The 20,255-nt window shown below is 34.4% G+C and overlaps 1 protein-coding gene across 1 annotated transcript in view; it reads right to left on the bottom strand.

Moving 5' to 3' along the window:
- The window catches only part of LOC108910841 (metabotropic glutamate receptor-like), a 105,486-nt gene that overhangs the window by 4,455 nt on the left and 80,776 nt on the right, over positions 1 to 20,255 (bottom strand). The window contains exons 5-6 of the mRNA XM_018715584.2: positions 18,166 to 18,317; positions 6,417 to 6,612 (exon numbers count right to left, since the gene is read on the bottom strand). Coding sequence (XP_018571100.2) covers positions 6,417 to 6,612; positions 18,166 to 18,317 — 348 coding nt within the window. The remainder of the gene's footprint in view (positions 1 to 6,416; positions 6,613 to 18,165; positions 18,318 to 20,255) is intronic.

The following is a 20,255-nucleotide window of genomic DNA, read 5'->3' as shown; positions in this document are numbered from 1 at the left end:
ATGACTGTGAGTTTGAAGGTTTCCTTAACCTCATAACACGGGGCGTGCGAGGATGTAAAATTATGAAGCGCGGATGAATTAAGTCTATCTTCTTCTTCTTCTGAATCTGTGGTTCAGTTCTATTCAAGTCCCATAGCATTGTGGCCTTATCTGCGTTCCACTATTCAAACCTACTTAGCAAATATTTTTGTTCTTTTAATAAAAGCTTCCTTGCCGACACTACTCTCAGCTCCTTGGATTTCAGACAGTGTTTTCCCAGGAGCGTCATTCTACTTCGTTCTTCGTTGTTTTCTGTAAAGGACACTCCTTCGCATTGCTTTACCCCGACCTTGAAGCCCAGTATTTCCTATGTTCTAACGCAGTCCATTTGCCCAGAGCCCCCCTGACCACACTGTAAGATGTGAGATGTGCCACAGAAGGGATCCGGGCCAATGAACTTTGTTTTGGATCCCTTCCTAACAAGTTCATCCTCCTTATTGCGAAGACTTCTACTTCAAATACAGTGGAAAACCTCCCCAGATTGTAGCTTACACTTCGTCTGGGTCTGAGTCCATATGCTCCTGCACCGCCCCTGGCCGTTTTGAAGCCGTCCGTAAACCATACCAGGCTCTATCTTTCGAGGGTGTCAAACTATTCGTCCATTTGCTTTGATACGAATTTTAAATTGCTTGTGAAGGTGAAATCTTGGAATCATCCCCAGAGATTGTTCCGACATAGATGTTTTCATAATCCTGGAGTAAGGACTACCTCTCTAGTCGTTATTGTTCTTGAGTGGAGAGAAGCTGCAAACCATCACCATGAAGCGATAGTAGATTTGGCATAACTTTTAGCCAAGCTGTCCGGGTTGATGACATTGCCCCCGTTATACCTAAACAAGCCAATTTCTGCATTTTATTCAGTTTTTTCCCCGCTGTGGTCTGTTGTGCTTTTTGCTACCATACCACGGCTCCATGAAATATCCTAGGTCTTACTATCGATGTATATATCCAGTATGACATACTTGGCTTCAGTTTCCAGGTTTTACCGATAAGGCAACGACATAACCATGTAGCTTCATAACCCCCTAGCCCCATGGCCCGAGATGTCCAAGTTCTGTGGGAACATGGACTTATATACTTACCATGGGTCCGAAACTCCATGACCATTAGTTGGAAGGTTTCCTTAACCCCATAACCCGGGAAGTGCTAGGATGTACTTGTCCTACTATAACTCCGCAGACCTTTAACCTGGGGCATGCAAGACATATTCTGGGGCCTACAGATTTATATTATGGTACTAGATGCAAAGAAAAAAATGTCCAGATGACTAACTGATAGAAGTATGCGTGCTCAGACCATAATATCATTGGGGTTGCATGTTCCAAGTATTGGGATGGCGGGATTACATAGAATTATATAGTTCTGAACTTCTAATATATGTAATCCATGTTAACTCAGAGTTTCACGATTCTACACTCCTGCACATTCCGGGTTATGGGATTACGAGGTTATGGTTATCTGGAGTTATGGGGTTATGGAATTAAGAGGTTAAGAGGTTATGGGATTACGAGGATAAATGTTTATGGAATTGTGGTGTAATGAGATCGTGAATTCCATTGTTTTTCCAGTCAGTGGCCACTTAAGTCAATTTGAAATCTCGAAAACCGCTTCCTAGGATAGTTTTTTTTTATGTTAAGACATTGAACTAATCCGGAAATTCTAACTTTAGATTTGGATTCAGCGGGTTAAAACACTGTAGAATTTACTGGTACGGTCCATGACCTAGCTCACTTTCTTGTAGCGCTGAGCTATTTAAGAACCATTGGATATACTTGGGGAGACTTAAAACTTGGTGCAGTGCTGCGCAATCGAAATTTGAGCAATATAGAATTTTTAACCTGAATGAGCCAATCTACGGGAAAAATCCAGAGGCACAAAAGCATTAATTGGAATTATCGATACTAATTAAAATTTAGTCTCATCTTAATTGTGACACTACTACTAATCTTTGTTTAGATTTTACTTGTAGATATGAGGGAATTGCTTTTGTACCATTATATATTATATTAATAAGTATAGGTAGCAAGAGTGGTAGGCTCCCAAATTTCAGATAATATGCTTGTTGTGTTACTGTTGTTTTCATCATGTCTAAAAGCTTCTTCACTAGATTTTCATGTTAAAAATTCTTTTGGTAGTTTGTTTCCAGAAGATTATAATATATTCATATATGATATACCGAGTGATTCAGTTTGGTATTCGCAGCTCTGTCTCTCTTTTATTTTAACAAATACCTATGACAAACCCTATATATTTTTAAATCGCCGCTCAATCTCTATCAAATGACATTATTAGATCGTCTCCATGGTAACATATGTGAAAATTGCTATAGTCAACTGTTTTTATTCAAATGGCACACTTTATATTTTTTTATCAATTCTGGAAGATATTTTTGTTCTGCGTTCAGCTGTGTAAGGAAGTCTATAGTTTCATTAGAAATATTACTAGAAAACCAACAAAAAAGATGAACCCTACTTTTCGTAGCTTTATTCTGAAAAATCATAACCAGCTGCGGAAACAAGTTATTATGTTTTTTAAAGTAAGATATTTTATTTTTAATACGATAATAATATAACAATTCAAAACAATGCTTATTTCAAATGTTCAAAATGACCTCCATTTGCTTCCAAACACAGAATAGCTATGTATATCACACCCTCTCTACAAACACATTATACTGTTTCTTCATTTAATCTCCGATATTCTACTCTTATTCTGTTTTTAAGATAAATATCATTTAGGTAAGGCCAAAGAAAGAAATCTATAGGGGCGAGACCCAAAGATCTAGCAGACCATTTAACATCTCTAACGAATGTTCTTCATCTCTTGCCCTTCTGAGTTTAAAAACTCTTCTTTTCTTTTGAAAACTTCCATCTGCCGCCAAATTCCTGGCTAACTTTTCGAAAAATTTTTCTGTGGAAGTTGTCTCTGCGGGAAACGATGTTGGCACCTATAAATACCTGGCAGCTTTAGCCTTCTCCATAAATTAAAATCATATCTAGTGTTTCTTGGTTACTGTAAATATTCATGTTATAATTACACAGGTCAACATTTGATCTAAGCGGGAACACCGTAATCGGTATGGGCTACTAGGGGTTTTTGGGGTCGCTGATTACGATGAGAGGGTCAGTTAACCTCCATCACGTCAGGTTCAAGGTAAATTGAAGGTCAAATGCAGAAAATGCCATGAAAAAATCTGAAAAAAATCATGGATATGGTCGGACAATCCGAATCTGAGGTCAGCTAAGCTCCACAAGGTCAAGGTCAAGGTCATTTGAAGGTCAAATGCAAAAAAAGCCATGAAAAAATTTGAAAAAAATCATGGACGTTTTTGAGGTCGGACAATACGAATCTGAGGTCAGCTAAGCTCCACACGGTCAAGGTCAAGGTCATTTGAAGGTCAAATACAGAAAAAGCCATGGAAAAATTTGAAAAAACCATCGATATGTTTTTGAGGTCGGACAATCCGAATCTGAGGTCAGCTAAGCTCCATAAGGTCAAGGTCAAGGTCATTTGAAGGTCAAATGCAGAGAAAGCCATGAAAAAATCTGAAAAAAATCATCGATATGTTTTTGAGGTCGGACAATCCGAATATGAGGTCATCTAAGCTCCACAAGGTCAAGATCAAGGTCATTTGAAGGTCAAATGCAGAAAAAGCCATGGAAAAGTCTGAAGTCAAGCATTACTTTTCGAAGTGAAAATAGGATAAATGCCTATTCTACACGTTCGCTCTTCTGCGTTCTTCTGCTTTCAGTTTCTTTATTGCAGTTGCTGCGAAACTTGCTCAGCTGACCAATTTGTTGGCGAAGACAACATCACTTCAATCACATTCTCTGGATCCTCTATTCTTCCAACTGTGTTCAGAAGAAATCAACTTCGCCATGTGCTCTTCTACACCAGCTACCGATAACTTTAATCAATCGGTGCATCCCTCTTCCATTAGGTGATTCCTTTCATCCTATTTGCCATAGATCCATGGTCTGAGTCTTTTCCTCTTTTCCTACGATATCTCCATTTTGATAGATTGGTTGCTTTCAACGGAAATTGTTTGTTATTTCTTTTATTAGTAGCTATATAGATGCCTCTTCTGCTAGTAAGCATGTAACCTCATACGAGATAGAACGGTAGCCACATATAACCCGCAGAAAATGTTCTTCGATATACTGATTTTACGGTATTATTGTCGGATCAGTGATATGTAACTGAATAGGCGCGATGATTCAAGCGAAAGTGCGTGATATGAGTATAAATCTTGTAGAACACATGGAAGAAGTAAGGGTTTATATAAAAAACATGAAGAATAACAACTAAAAAATGTTATCGGTTAAAAATTTTCTTTTGAACTTGACCTTCTAATACCTTGACCTTGACCTTGTGGAGCTTAGCTGACCTCAGATTTGGATTCTCCGACCTCAAAAACATATCCATGATTTTTTCAGACTTCCATGGCTTTTTCTGCATTTGACCTTCAAATGACCTTGACCTTGTGGAGCTTAGCTGACTTCAGATTCGGATTATCCGACCTCAAAAATATATTCATGATTTTTTTCAGATTTTTTCACGGCTTTTTCTGCATTTAACCTTCAAATGACCTTGACCTTGTGGAGCTTAGCTGACCTCAGATTCGGATTATCCGACCTCAAAAATATACATGATTTTTTTCAGATTTTTTCACGGCTTTTTCTGCATTTGACCTTCAAATGACCTTGACGTTGACTTTATGGAGCTTGGCTGACCTCAGATTCGGATTGTCCGACCTCAAAAACATATCCATGATTTTTTTCAGATTTTTTATTTTTCATGGCTTTTTCTGCATTTGACCTTCAAATGACCTTGAACCTGACGTGATAGAGGTTAACTGACCCTCTCATCGTAATCAGCGACCCCAAAAACCCGTAGTAGCCTATACCGATTACGGTGTTCCCGCTTAGATCAAATGTTGACCTGTGTTATTAGTTATAGATATAATAGGTAGGTACAAAATGTCAATTATTTTGACAAACCGTTATAGAGACGTTAAAATTCAGTTGTTTCCGCAGCTGGCTATCATTTTTCAGAATAAAGCTAATGAAAGTATGGTACATCTTTTTTGCTGTTTTTCTAGCAATATTTCTAATGAAACTATAGACTTCCTTATATAGCTGAACGCATAAAAAAATATCTTCCAGAATTGAAACTGTTTCGTTCTTATTGTACAGTCTGCAGATGGCTTTACCATTGTCAGCCACATTGTGTAGATATGTATCTTCAGATTACGGTGACCAGCTAGAAAGTCCATAATTTGCTTTGCACTGATATGTAGTTCCAATGCAACTGATGTAGTTTCATCCATCGAATTATGATAATGTTTCTATCTTTTATGGTATTCTAAAGACGGGTACATAGCCTGTAAAAATTTATATATGCTTTTTCATTGCTCATATTCCTTCACTCATCCACTATAAAGGACTTGCAAAAATTTCTGCAGATCCCTACTTCCTACAGTATCTGCTTCAAGGACGAATAGCGCTTCATGTCTTGACACCAATTTCAGTGTTACCTTATGGAGCGTAAGTAAGAAGTCACCAGAGGCAGTTCCAGTACAGCTTTGAAATAATCCCGTGTCTTGCCATCGCCTTTATTATTGTATGTCTATTAGAACCTTTTAACCTCTATATGTCCTCCTCTTGTTATTTCACCTACATGTACTGCTTGAAATGCAGTTAGAGCCTGCTCCAATTTCATTGCCAGTTTTGGATGTATCAGTATGCTAATGATGACAGGCAAATTCTGCCTTACCGTTCGAGTTTAACTGAGGATTGTAGAACCTTTCAAATTTCAACATTGAAAACATATTATCTCGAGCAGAGGACTCGCTACGCTAATGTGTCTTTGGGCTATTCAAAAGCTGTCTTATTCCTACTTCCACTAAATGAAGATGTCTCTAGGCGAACGTTTATGAATGGTTTTCACTGCTTCAGTTAGAGTACTTTTCTCAGCATACAAATATGGCAGTTTTGGAGGTTTTTGGCCACCAGATTAGAGAAATATATGTAACCATGGCCTCACCATAGTACTCTGTGTGGATTTAGGTTGTTCCTATTGCTAGTTTGGTTGCCATTAAATATATTTTTCCTTTTTTTTAAAGCTTTGTGTACATGCTTTTAGCATCTAGAGTTACCTCTAGACATTTTACGTCGTGATATATACGCAATCATGTAGCAAAGAGGCTATAAAGCACTTGTACCAAGTTTGAAGTTTATATCTTCAATTGCTCTTGAATTATTGATCAAAAATTGTGTTTCTCGACCAATTCTTGAAGTATTATAGGGTCCCTAGTAATGTTATTTCTATATAGCAATTGTTAATTTCTAAGGCTACTAACACTTAGTGAGAACTTACCATCAGGTGCTTTTTCTATAGGAGAGACATGTTTCTGAATCTGCTGCTTTTGGTCACAAGTTGCTGCTGTCACCATTACAGCCGCCATCATGCTGCCCGATCCTGTTGTGGTGGAGCTTTTGTTGATCGCGCTGTAGCGCATAGGCATCATACTTTGCCTTATGTTTCTTTCGGGCCTTATTAAAATTATGTATAGCTAAAAATAAAATCGATACATGACATTAGGAAAAAGATAAAAAGTAACTTAATATATTCATACACTCTATTCTAAAAAGAAATTTGACTTTGGCTTGACCTTCTAAAGAATGGTAAAGAAGCGTATTCATTTTTAGTTTAATGGGAACACATTTTGACACAATTTTATGTCGTTAGAATTTTAACAAGTCGGATAGAACAAGTTTTCTTTTGAGTGTACTTCAATTACATTTCTAAGTACTGTTTTTAACTATAAAATATACTAAAACTTTATTTCTACACATTTTTTTTTTCGTAAATTCAAAAGTAAAACAGACAGGATGATATAAAATATTACATGAATGTCTCTCTACAATAATAAGTATTGCATAGCTGTGACAATATATCCATGTACGTAATTTTCAAACTTTTAAAATTATAAACTTTTCCGTAAGTGCAAACACCATGTAATATGAAACCTTGTACAGTAAATTTCTAGACATATTCTAATTTAATCCTGAGAGGTATTTTTAATAAAAATACTTTGAAAGAACTAGGGCGGCAAAGTCTAAAAGGTATGTAACCTATTTATATCCAAATCTTTTAAAGGAACGTTATATATGAAGATATTAAATATTTTTATTCGTTTTTATATAATAGCATAGTGCTAACATATTTTCAGTTTCAAATATACATGATTACATTATGAAATATTTTTATTTGCGAAGAAAAAATATAGAAATTACTTTATAATACTTTCAGTGGCCCAAACAGGATCGTAACATTTGTTTTAATGATTTGATTTGAGCCACTTCAAAGGCGAAATTAGGTCTTAAGAAAAATCAACGCAATGAACTAGAAAGGCAGATAATTCCAATATCTGAATAAAAAATAATCGTAAATTGGTAAACATCATTTAACAGATTGTCAAAATAAATTATAAGTTTTTAATGTGGATTATTATTATTATTTTTAAAATATTTATACAGAGAAATTTTAATTCCGTCAGTAAATCGAGAAAGATTGACGCTCTGGGCAAAGTTTATATAAATTTCTCTATAAAACACAACAAAACATATTAGAACTACTAACAAGTACGCTTGCTTTGGTGCCGTCTCTAAATGGAGGCAATACATTAAAAAATCTAATCTAGCGGATTTTTCCTAAACGCAATGAAAAACGGAACAAATAACAAAAAACAAATGGAATTGGCGATTAAAACAGTCAGAAGATATGTCTAGAAAACAGCGGCGAAACATTTTAATGTTCCAAAAGATACCCTTGAATATTATATTAAAAACAAAAAATTTTCTCCTGCGCAAATACTCTGGGCAAAAGTATCGAACATGAATTAGTTCAATACTGCCTTGAGGGGAAATCACTGAAAATACTTCAAATCCATGTCTAGAAACCTCAAAAGATTCTAATGACACTGAAGAGGTTACATATCGTCTACGCCTAGGAACTTCAAGAGATTTCAAAGACTAAAAGACGCTATAAATCATCCACGTCCAGGAACTTCAAAAGTTTCTAGTGACACTTTGATTACGTCCTCTCCATATGAGTATGACTTAACAATGCATTAAAATAGATTCCATATAAAAACAGCAAAGATGCAAAAGTGACAAGTTTAATGATTATAAAAAAGTGAACAATGACACATCAAAAGATACTAAGCAGTTGAAGAAAAAGAAGAAAGTTGATTTAAGTGATAGTTCGACTGATGAGAGTAACATGGAAGTTGTTTTTGATGATGCCAGTGATGGCGAGGAGAACTATGATGCACAGTGTTTCTTTTGTAGAGACTTGTATTCGGCAGACGATTACAACGAACAGTACCGATGGGCCTATGAGGGTTGTGGTGCAGAAGGTGTGCCCAATTAAATATGCAAAAAGACAGATTAAAATAATTTAAAAGGTTTTACTTTATCTTGCATTTTAAGTCGTTATTTTACTAAAAATAATGTTATTTGAAATATACAGGGTGTGGCGTGTATAATTTATAAAAAATAAACTACTGCTTCCTGTTGATATTTGTAATAGAAAATTCTTATACGAAAAAGTTCTATCTTCGCGTTTTTTTTTTGTAAATTAAAGTTCATTTATTCAACGAAAATGAAGGCCGATACTGTGTTATTTATTAAAAACTTTGGAAATGTTTTTATGCGACCCGAGATGCAACCTTATAATTTAAGTCGGTATAACCTAATATTACATTACAATACATTGTCAAAAAAATTGTGCAGACAACTTATTTTATATTTGTATTGAATTCATTATTCACTTAATTATTAAATATTAAGCATCGTCCATCGACCAGTGTTAAAAAGTTAAAGATTCCAGAAAAGTTTCTATTTTGTAATTCCACGATAGTGACAGTGTAATTTTTATAAAGAAGTAAAAAAATAAGAATAGCGTGCCGATTACATTAAAAACGAGATTCTTATTCCTTACTTTGCTTAATTTTTTAGTTTGTGCACAAACTAATTTTACAATGAACCGAGAAAACAATGCATTTACTATTTCCGAACGTGTAGATATGGTGTTACTGTATGGTGCAGCCGGAGAAAATGTGCTCGCCGCGACTAGGTTGTACCGGGAACGATGGCCACAACGTCACTCCTCATGTGCAAATACAATCCTACAGTGCGTTCAGCGGCTGCGAGATACGGGAAGTGTTATTCCTCGAGGAGAAGGACGTGGTCAGCAAGCGAACCTTAATGTTGAAGATGCAGTGTGGGAAAATCTTGACGAAGACCTCACAATTAGTACTCGACGACATGCACAGCAAGTAGGAACCTCATCTCGTACCGTACATCGCATCTTAAGGCGCCAACTGTTGCACCCCTATCATCTTCAACCAGTTCAACCGATTTTACCCCCGGATTGTGATCAACAAATGCGTTTTTGCAGATGGTTTTTACGGCAATGTGCCAATCAAGTAGACTTTTATGCTTATGTTTGTGTAACAGATGAGGCGACATTTACCCGTGATGAAGTGAATTTCCATCATATGCACATATGGGCTGATGAAAATCCTCACGCGATTAGGGAAACTCACTTTCAACATCGGTTCTCGGTAAATGTTTGGGTTGGCATAATAGGCGATGTATTTGTGGGGTTCCTATTTCTTTGAAGGACGACTAAATGGACCAACATATGCTGACATTTTGGGGAACCGGTTGCCTGAATTATTATTGGTCGATGTGGCACGCATGTTTTATCTTCAAGATGGGGCTCCTCCACACAGTACTCGAGAAGCAACATTTTTGAATGAAATGTTTCATCAGCGATGGATTGGACTTGACTTGAGTTTACAATACTCCAATTGCTACGGTGGAAGAATTGCGAAACCGTATACTTGAAGCTGCTGTCACAATTAGGGAAATACCTGGAATTTGGCAAAGAATTCGCCAAAATTGGGTGCGTCGGTGCCATGCCTTATCCGCGTTAATGGGGATCAATTTCAATATTTTCTCTAGAAATGGTAAGTTTTATTTCATTTTCTTCCATAATTTAATGGAGTTTGTTTAGTGTATGCAGTTGGCAACTACAGATGCTTACGGATGTGGTTTGCAAATAACAATGCATTTAAGATATAATTACTTACTATTAATTATTATAATAAGAAAACATCATTTTTTTTAAATATCTATTTTTCTTAGTTTGTACTTTTGCATTAAAAAATTTCCCAAAAATTGAGAAGTATCTTTCTCTTTCAACGACGATTTGTTTCTATTACAAATATCTTTAGGAAGCTGTAGTTTAATTTTTATAGATTATACACGCCACACCCTGTATGTATATTGTATTATACATATTCGGTCTCATATTACAGATGTTTTCTTTTCAGTTACTATTATTTGTAATATTATTGTTGTTTTACAAAACTGGTATGTAAAAATGTACTTTTATTATTTGCTTGTCAAAATAGACTCCATGATTATTCAACAAGGCTATTAATATTTGAAAATTTGCTATTTTTGTGAGTATTACAATATATTTTCAAAATGGGTCTCACATTTGGGCACTTCACCTTAACGTTAAAATATTAGGGCACTTCTATATAAACTTTTCTCGGAAAGTTGTTAAAAAAGAATATATACTTGGATGGAAAATATCTTAAAAGTCTTTAGAGATATCTCATACATAATTTAATCTTAGACTTTGGGCATCTGTAGAGTAATTTATGAGGCATCATTCAAATCCCATATATCTTTTTGTTTAACAAGGACGTATGTATTCCTTTGAAAATATTCCTAATTCTATTAATACCATAGACATCATCACAATATTAAGATAGCAAACAGTGAGTGAGGGAAGGGATTATCATTGAAATAATACGGTTTGGTTTAATTACAGGAGTATTCTCGAACACAGGCAGAGGTTTACCCCATAAGAAGGATATGGCTTTGTTATTGGTAGGTATATTATATATATGCCTCGAACATTTATTGGCTCATCAACAGCTCCGGGCTGTATTTGCAGATAAATAGACGTGGATTTAACTTGAACAGCTTAGTTAGATTCCGCTTTAACTACCAGCGAAGTATTGTCAAGCGCATCCCTGGCAGGAGCAGATCGTATGTTTGACATTTTCATATCCCTCAATGCTGTATGTGTAAAGGAGATTACGAAAATAGCAGTTTCGAGACAAAGTTTTTTGAAAAATGTAGGTTGTAGCAAGGATCTGATAAAATATTATTTTTCCAGCCAGTAATTAAAAAACCAAAGGAGGAAAGAATAACGATTTTCTCAGATCAATTTTTGGGGACTCTAAATACTATCATTACTACGGACTTATACTTTTGAATATAATAAATAAAACTACATGTGTAATATAGTACGAACATTAAATTTATGCCGTGGTTCTGGGTTTCAAAATTTATAATGTAAATAAAAAAGTCGGTTCATTAAAAGCTCGCGTGCATAGTAAAGGAAAATGAAACGGTCTTGGAGTGCGGAATTTATTTGTAACACTACATATTTGGATGTTAAAATTTATTGCTTTAATCGTTTGTTGTACTGAACTCAAATTTCATACAACTCTTTTTGTAGAAATGGCAAACAAACAGACAGACAACTGCACAACTTATTTGGGGGTGGAAACTTTTCGGTTTATCATTCAAAATTTGTACAGCAGGATGTTTCTGTTATTATTCCAGACATATAAAAATATTCAAATAAAAATGAATTATTGTGTTTCTTCAATTTTATAAATTATTAATTGAAATAATTATACTAAACTAGATGGTGATGGTGATAATTCTTTTTCAGCAATTTTTATTAAGAAAGTAGAATATCCCAAGATTAGCGATAATATCTATAGAAATACTTTTATAAAATTAGACTATTTTTTGTAATACTAATGATGTCCAATATATCCTAAGTGACTGGCTAACCTATTAATTACTATTTGAAAATTATTATAAATATAACAAGTATATTTTCCATAAAGTTAAATGCATACTGAAAATACTATACAGGGTGATTTCACTTTAAATACAGAAACTGCAGGACTAGATTCATTACTGAAAAATAAGTAGAGTTTGCTCTATAAACTTTTTTCCTGCGGGACTTGGAGATACAGGGTGTTAAAGTTTACAACAAAAAATATTTTTTCTGCCATATCTTCATAATACGTTTGACGGAATTGAATCAAATTTACTACAGCGTATTTACTTAATTAAACCTTTTATTGAATGTAATTTTAATCTCGTGGCTTTAACAATTGGCGTTTAAAATGCGATACGTTTATTAACTACCTACCTTATTTACTAACTATATTATATCTCGAATTAGTAACATTATTTTATTTTATCACATTAATGGACCATCCTGTATTTAAAGAAATTGATATTCTTTTTTATAAAGTCGTATGAAGAACCAGTTTTGTATTTTATCATAAAAGTAATTAGAAAAATAAAAAAAATTGCAAAAGATTGCTAAGTAATAAAATATTTTCTAACATAAATAAATTATACAGGGTGGGCCACCAGTAACGCCTCGGTCGCTAGTGACCAAACGGCAAATGTTACAGAAACCTGTTTCGGTGGGTTTGTGTAGGTTGATTACGGCTACATTTTAAAAATATTTTGAAATATAGAGGGTGTGCAGGAAAAGCGTACCATATCAAAGTTATGTATTTTTAAATGGAACACCCCGTATTTTACTGCATTTTTGAAAGCACCGTAAAAAAATAGGTGAACTTTATTAAAGGTTCTGCATACCTAGGACTTACAGTTTGTGAGATATTTCAATTTTAGTGAAAATGCAGGCATAGCGTAGAAATTTAATATTAGCAATAAAAAAATAATTTTAAGGAAGCAGCTTTGGAGGGTCTATTTTAGATCCTTGAAGTTATAAATTGTTATATTTGTCGTCACTTAGTATTATACAGGGTGTTCAAAAAACTGCTGAATACTTCTCTCAACTTTAAACAGCAATAACTTGGTTATTTTAAATGGAACACCCAGTATATTTTTACTTTGGGAGTTGGGAAATTTAAAACTCTTTCAAACTGTGTATAGGTTCCCTATACCTATCTCTAACGGTATTGGAGATATTTGTGCCGTTTCGTTTTTTATCGATTTTTTTTGTAAGATGTATCCACGTGTCTTTATCGAGGTCTTTACTGAATTGGTTTGGGTTCTTCTTGATGACGTCTCTTTAAATATATTGAGAAAAATGAGGATGCAATTAGATGGCGCACCTGCAAATTTTTCATATTCAGTGAGAAATTATTTAAATCGAAAATTTAGTAATAAATGGATAAGTAGGAATGGTGCATGTCAGTGGCCACGTAGGTGTCCAGACCTCACCGTAATGGACTTCTTTGTTGCGAGCTATATAAAAAATCTTGTATACAATGTTCCACCTATTACTTGCGATGATATTGGAGGGAAGGATTAGAGATGCATTTGCGTGAGAATATCATTTGAAGATAGAATAAGATGCTGTATTCAGGAGAATGGTTATCAATTCGAACATCAATTAAAATTTTTCTTTGTTTTTTCTAAAAGTAAAAGTTCCTTTTATCATTATCATGAAAATATTCAAAAAAGTTTTCTAATAAAAAATATTATTTTATAAGCAGAATAATTATAAAAAGTTATTAATTTTGTATAAATATGTTTGTAGTAAGTAACTGAATTATTTATGAACATGAAAAATATTTATTAAAGAAAATTTTACTTTTAGAAGAAACAAAGAAAAATTTTAATAGATGTTCGAATTGATAACCATTCTCTTGAATACAGCATCTTATTCTATCTTCAAATGATATTCTCACATTCCTTAGAATATTTGGGGTGATTGTGGCAAATGCATATCTAATCCTTTCCTTCATATCATCGCAAGTAGTAGGTGGAACACTGTGTACAAGATATATTTTTATACAGCCCGAAACAAAGAAGTCCATTACGAGAGGTTTGGACACCTGTGGTAGCCACTGACATGAACCATTCTTACCTACTCATTTATTACTTAATTATCGATTTATATAATTTCTCACTGAATATGAAAAATGTGCAGGTGTGCCATCTATTTGCATTCACATTTTTCTCCTTATATTTAAAGAGACGTCATCAAGAAGAACCCAAACCAATTCAGTAAAGACCTCGATAGAGACACGTGGATACATCTTACAAAAAAAATCGATAAAAAACGAAACGGCACAAATATCTCCAATACCGTTAGAGATAGGTATAGGGAACCTATACACAGTTTGAAAGAGTTTTAAATTTCCCAACTCCCAAAGTAAAAATATACTGGGTGTTCCATTTAAAATAACCAAGTTATTGCTGTTTAAAGTTGAGAGAAGTATTCAGCAGTTTTTTGAACACCCTGTATAATACTAAGTGACGACAAATATAACAATTTATAACTTCAAGGATCTAAAATAGACCCTCCAAAGCTGCTTCCTTAAAATTATTTTTTTATTGCTAATATTAAATTTCTACGCTATGCCTGCATTTTCACTAAAATTGAAATATCTCACAAACTGTAAGTCCTAGGTATGCAGAACCTTTAATAAAGTTCACCTATTTTTTTACGGTGCTTTCAAAAATGCAGTAAAATACAGGGTGTTCCATTTAAAAAAACATAACTTTGATATGGTACGCTTTTCCTGGACACCCTGTATATTTCAAAATATTTTTAAAATGTAGCCGTGATCAACGTACACATACCCACCGAAACAGATTTCTGTAACATTTGCCGTTTGGTCACTAGCGACCGAGGCGTTACTGGTGGCCCACCTTGTATACCATATAAAGCATTAAAAAAATGTATCAAATTTTGAAAATTGATCAATAAATCAATCAAAAATATAAATAGACATGTAAAATTAAAAACAGACATGTAAAAATTAAAAATTGACTGTTAAATTTTTAGTAAGTCTATTTACTTCAAAAAATATTTAGGTTATAACCCTTAAGTAACTTGATAAATACACAAACAACGTTATTCCTACATATTTTCGGCCACTGAATCTGATTTCTGATCTCTATTTTGATTTTACATATCAGGATTTTTTGAAAATCGTTAATTTATATATATATATCCTCAAAAGTCCTCAGTAGTGGATTCTAGCTTCTTACATTCATTGCTAAACCACTCAACTACAAAGAGTAAAAGATCATATCTCTATAACTACATAATACAATAAGCCTGATACTACGAGTGACAGTACGAGGAGGCTCACTTCTAAGAATGTTTTCGATGGGTTCCAAAATCTAGGATTGGAGAACTCAGTAACCCTAATACCCTCCAACCCTTTATGAGGAACCACCCTCATGAGCCCAATAATCACAAAACCCTATAACTCTATAATCTCTTAACCCTTTATAATCCAACGACCCCAGAGCCTCTTAACCGTGCCTTTGAGACTGGGAATACAGTGAATAGATTTGGGTTCTTACTTCTTGTTTTCTGCAATCCCAGGTCCATGGGTTTAGGGTTATGGGGTTAAGTGGTTCCTAGGTATATAAGGTAAGATCACGGTGTTATAGGGTTACTTGTGTCTTAGTTCTTAGGGTCAGTATAATCGTAAATATTGTGATTATTTGAATTCCTTCGCTCTGCTCACTCTGTCTCCAGCTTCTTAGGAATATGGGGTTATTGGGCTTATGAGATTATGGTGGTTTCTGAAGGGTTGAAGGGTAACAGGGTTACTGAGTTCCCCATTCTAAGGTTTTGGTTACACATCAAGATTGTTATTAGATACGAGCCTCCACGTACTGTCGCTTGGAATCTCAGGCTTATGTTATAGACCAGGCAAGTTAGACAATAAATCAGCAATTTTTTTTTGATGAACCGATCGAGTTGCGGTTTTCGGCATTGTCTTCGGAAAAATATCAGGAAAAAAGTCTATCTATTACACTTTGGGGCTGGATCGAAACTGCATTGCGGGTGCATAAAGTGCATCTTGGAGTGCATCAATTTTTCCGAATTTTCTAAAATGGTAAAAATTGACTAAAAGTTATAGAAATTTGGTTTTCGGGGTCGGAGATTCCGAATCTGACCCTGAAAAATATGTCCAACGGCCCTGGGGACCCCAGGGGGCAAGGGGGGCCTCTGTAAAACATCGAATAGCTGAGTAATTGCCTTCTAAATTTCCACTAGGGGTTTTAGGTGTCGGGGATTCCGATTCTGACACTGAAAAGTATGCCCGACGCCCGTGAGGTGGGCTTTCTGGAAAACATCGAAAGGCACATCAGATTTTTGCAATAAAACTACTCCACCTGCTTACCAACCATGATCTTGTTGGCTCATCTTTACATTGTAACACACGTAAATTTACAGAGATTAGACAAGAAGGGTAAAAAAAACTAACAGGAAATTAATGAGTCGAAAAGAATCCACTTTATTCTGAGAACCAATTTTCTTTTTATTTTATCTAACACTTTCACTATCAATCACAATTTTCATCATCAGTACTGCCATCACTGTCTCCATCACTATCATCTATTACATTTTCGACTATTTCAGGATAGGAACAGTTGGTTCCAAAACAATTTGTACATACAATTGTGCATGTAATTCCTTGCTTCCTGCACCCACAAGATCTGCATTGTCGATAATCGGATTTTGTCGCCTAATTGTTATGCATTATCCGCAGTCGCACGGGCCTAAGAGATTCTTTTGAAAATCCATGATCCATTAAATATTCTTCGGTTTTAAGGAATATTTCTTTGATTTAACGAAATGTGTCTCTTGGGAACGGATTGTCCAGAATTTCTCCAGTTCTACGACAATTTTTCTTAGTGATAGACAAGCTAAGATTAATGGATATTTTTCAGTATCAGATTCGGAATCCCCGACCCCGAAATCCCCCGGGTAGAAATTTAGAAGGCAATTACTCAGCTATTCGATGTTTTACAGAAGGCCCCCTTGCCCCCCTGGGGGGCCCCATGGGCGTCGGACATACGTTTCAGTGTCAGAATCGAAATCCCCGACCCCAAAAACCCTCGAGTGGGGATTTAGAAGGCAATTACTCAGCTATTCGATGTTTTACAGAAAGCCCCCCGCTTGCCCCCTTGGGGGGCCCCAGGGCCGTTGGGCATATTTTTCAGGGTCAGATTCGGAATCTCCGACCCCGAAAACCAAATTTCTACAACTTTTAGTCAATTTTTACCATTTTTAGAAAATTCGGAAAAATTGATGCACTCCAAGATGCACTTTATGCACCCGCAATGCAGTTTCGATCCAGCCCCAAAGTGTAATATATAGACTTTTTTCCTGATATTTTTCCGAAGACAATGCCGAAAACCGCAACTCGATCAGTTCATCAGAAAAAAATTTCCGTATTCTAGGTGATTTTGGTCTAATTTGCCTGGACTATTATTATGTTACGATGTTATGGGAGTTGAGGTTGAGGGACCTCATGAGTTTGTATAAAAGACCGATGATATATATATATATATGTTGTTTTACTATTTGTAGTCGAGTGGTATCCGCTGGTATTACCTATACATTAACGATTTCAGATTCAGATTCAGTGGTTCAAAATATGTAGAAATAACAAGGTCCAGTATACTACGAACAAAGCTTTTTTTGGGGGCTTGTGCTATCCACGATAGTATTAAATTTATCTTTGATAATTTAGTTGGAAGGAAAAACGATGTGCTTAATTCTTAATAAAATTATTTAATATGTTTTTAAAATGTGTTCTCAATATTTTTAACTACCTACTTTGTGAGATTCAACGGCATTTTTACTGCATTTATGCTGCATATGCATTTAATAAACGAAATGTAAGTATGAAAAGTAATTTTTTTATGAAATCTGTTAACATCAGTAGTTGTCACTAAATTTAGGTAAAAGTTTAAAAAATGAAATTCCTTACAAAAAATTAGAAATACATAAGAATTTTGTAAAAATAATACATTTACTTTACTTAAACTACAGTAAATACATGTCTCCCTGAATTACGCTTCATTTTTGGGCTATGTGTGTCAAGCCATGTTTCAAAATATCTCCTAATAAGTGGTGCCGCCATCGACAATAAATTTCGAGGAATCTTCTCACTGTTTACTTCATCGGTATGTGGTTTAAATGAAAGGGTTTTTGTTACCTTTGGAGAGAACAGACAGGCTACGGTTACGCTGGCCGATAAACTGATGGTGACTGACATGCTTGTTATCCTCAGAGCCACGTGATTTGCAGTGCCGAAATACAAGGGGACAAAAGCCAGCCATATTACGCAGGTAGTGTACATGGTAAATCCTGAAAAAAAATATAATAAGAATTATTTCATATATATGAGAACCCGGTCGGCGTAACAGTTCATACAAGTAGCATAGAAATAGTTATTTATATATTGAGGCCAAAATGTGTTCTCGCCTATAAAAAGCAGCTTCTGCTCGAGATGCATATTACATTTTTCCATCGATCGTAACTTGGCTTCGCATCGTTAATCAATAGCTCGAATTTAGTGTCTCATTATTTTACGTCCGATTATAGCGGATGTGAAGTTACTCAAAGTGATGTCGGTAGATTTAGGACGATCATGGCAAAATCTGTGGAATAAATTGTCTACCTAACTATACCTGTCTAAAGCTGCAGACGCGAGATAAACTACCGAACAGACACATTGTTGAGTAAATAGGGTCCGCATCACACTATTAAATTTATGTCAAATTTGTTTGAGCAAAATAATTTAATGATGACGTCAAAATTAACTCATATCTCCAAATTGTTTTGATGAAACTGATTTGGTTAAATTAGTAAAATAATATGTAAATAACAGTTACTCTAAGAATGGTGTCAAAAATTACTAGTTCCATTTTTTAAATATTATGTTTTCTTCCCATGTTTCATTTAATTTAAAAACAGAGAATCATTCATAAAAAGAATTTGCTTAATTTGACTTTATCAAACTTGTCATGATGAGTACAAATAAATAGTACAGAAACACAAATAGGTAAAGAGTAGAAATAAATAGTACACAATTGCTTACTGATTTAAATGACAAATTTCGTAATGAAATTTAAAACTGATTATGAGTGTAGATTTAAACATTTTTAAATTTAAATTAGTACTTAATATAATTTCAATACTGACTAAATCTAATAATTTTAGAGTATATTGACCCCTAAAATAGAATCACTAACACTTTTCATATCGACATGTTTAATTTTTCTGAGATAAATAGTTTTTAACCTACATATTTTTTCTTCAAAAGGACCATGGACATTGATGTTTTTAATACAAATTGCTACCAATCGTACCTAAATCATGCTCTTTTCCTGTATTGCTTTATACAGGGTGTCCCAGAATAACGTGTACAACGGAAGACCACAGATTCGTGAACTCAAAATAGGTAGATTTAGGCTAATTCACTTATATCCGAAATCGCTTCGTTTGGCCGCTAGATGGCCGTAAAGTTGCTGAAATTTTTTTGAATTTTGTAAATAACTCGAACATGTATTAATCGACTTTGATTATTTTTGGGGTGTGGACTTTTGCTTTCAATCTACAAATTTTGGTGTTATACAGAGTGTTTTTTAAAACTCATAACTCCTACAAATTTAATGAGTGTTACGATACGATACCACATGTTACTTCATTTTTCGATATTGATACACACATACGACGAATTAATAGTTATTTACAACGTGCCTAATTTTATTTAAATTATCCGTAAAAACAATTAAATAGAATAAAAATTGCTGGAGATAAAAGTAACAAAGTTGATGTTATCAAACTTAGTACAACTTTATAGGGGGTGAACAACCCTCTAGTGTGCTAAAAATGTTTGTACAATTACAATTAACATTGCAAAATAAAAAGTTTTTACTTTTTCTCAAATCATATGAATAATTTGTTCTATTAGCCGCAAACAGATTTAAACGGATGCAAACTACCCCTCATGTTCACCCCCAAAAACAGTATTCCTCTGACATCTCAATATTTTGAAATGAAATAAAATGGAAATTACTTCTTTTAAAAAAATAAAATGTTTCACAAGTGATTCCGTGTTTGGGGGTTGCAACCCTTATTTTTTATTTCAGTAAACTATTTTCAAACATTTTTTTATATATAAAAAATTCATATTGATTCAAAATATTAAAAATATGTAAACAAATTGACAAAAATAATTTCTCATTTTAGGGGGCGAACAACTCCCTAGTAATCCCCTAGTGTGTGAAAAATGTCTTTACT

The sequence above is a fragment of the Anoplophora glabripennis genome, unplaced genomic scaffold (genome assembly GCF_000390285.2).
Source record: "Anoplophora glabripennis isolate ALB-LARVAE unplaced genomic scaffold, Agla_2.0 scaffold483, whole genome shotgun sequence".
NCBI classification, from domain to species: Eukaryota; Metazoa; Arthropoda; class Insecta; order Coleoptera; family Cerambycidae; genus Anoplophora; species Anoplophora glabripennis.
Note: the sequence above shows the minus strand (reverse complement) of the source record. Positions and strands in the feature narration are given on the sequence as shown.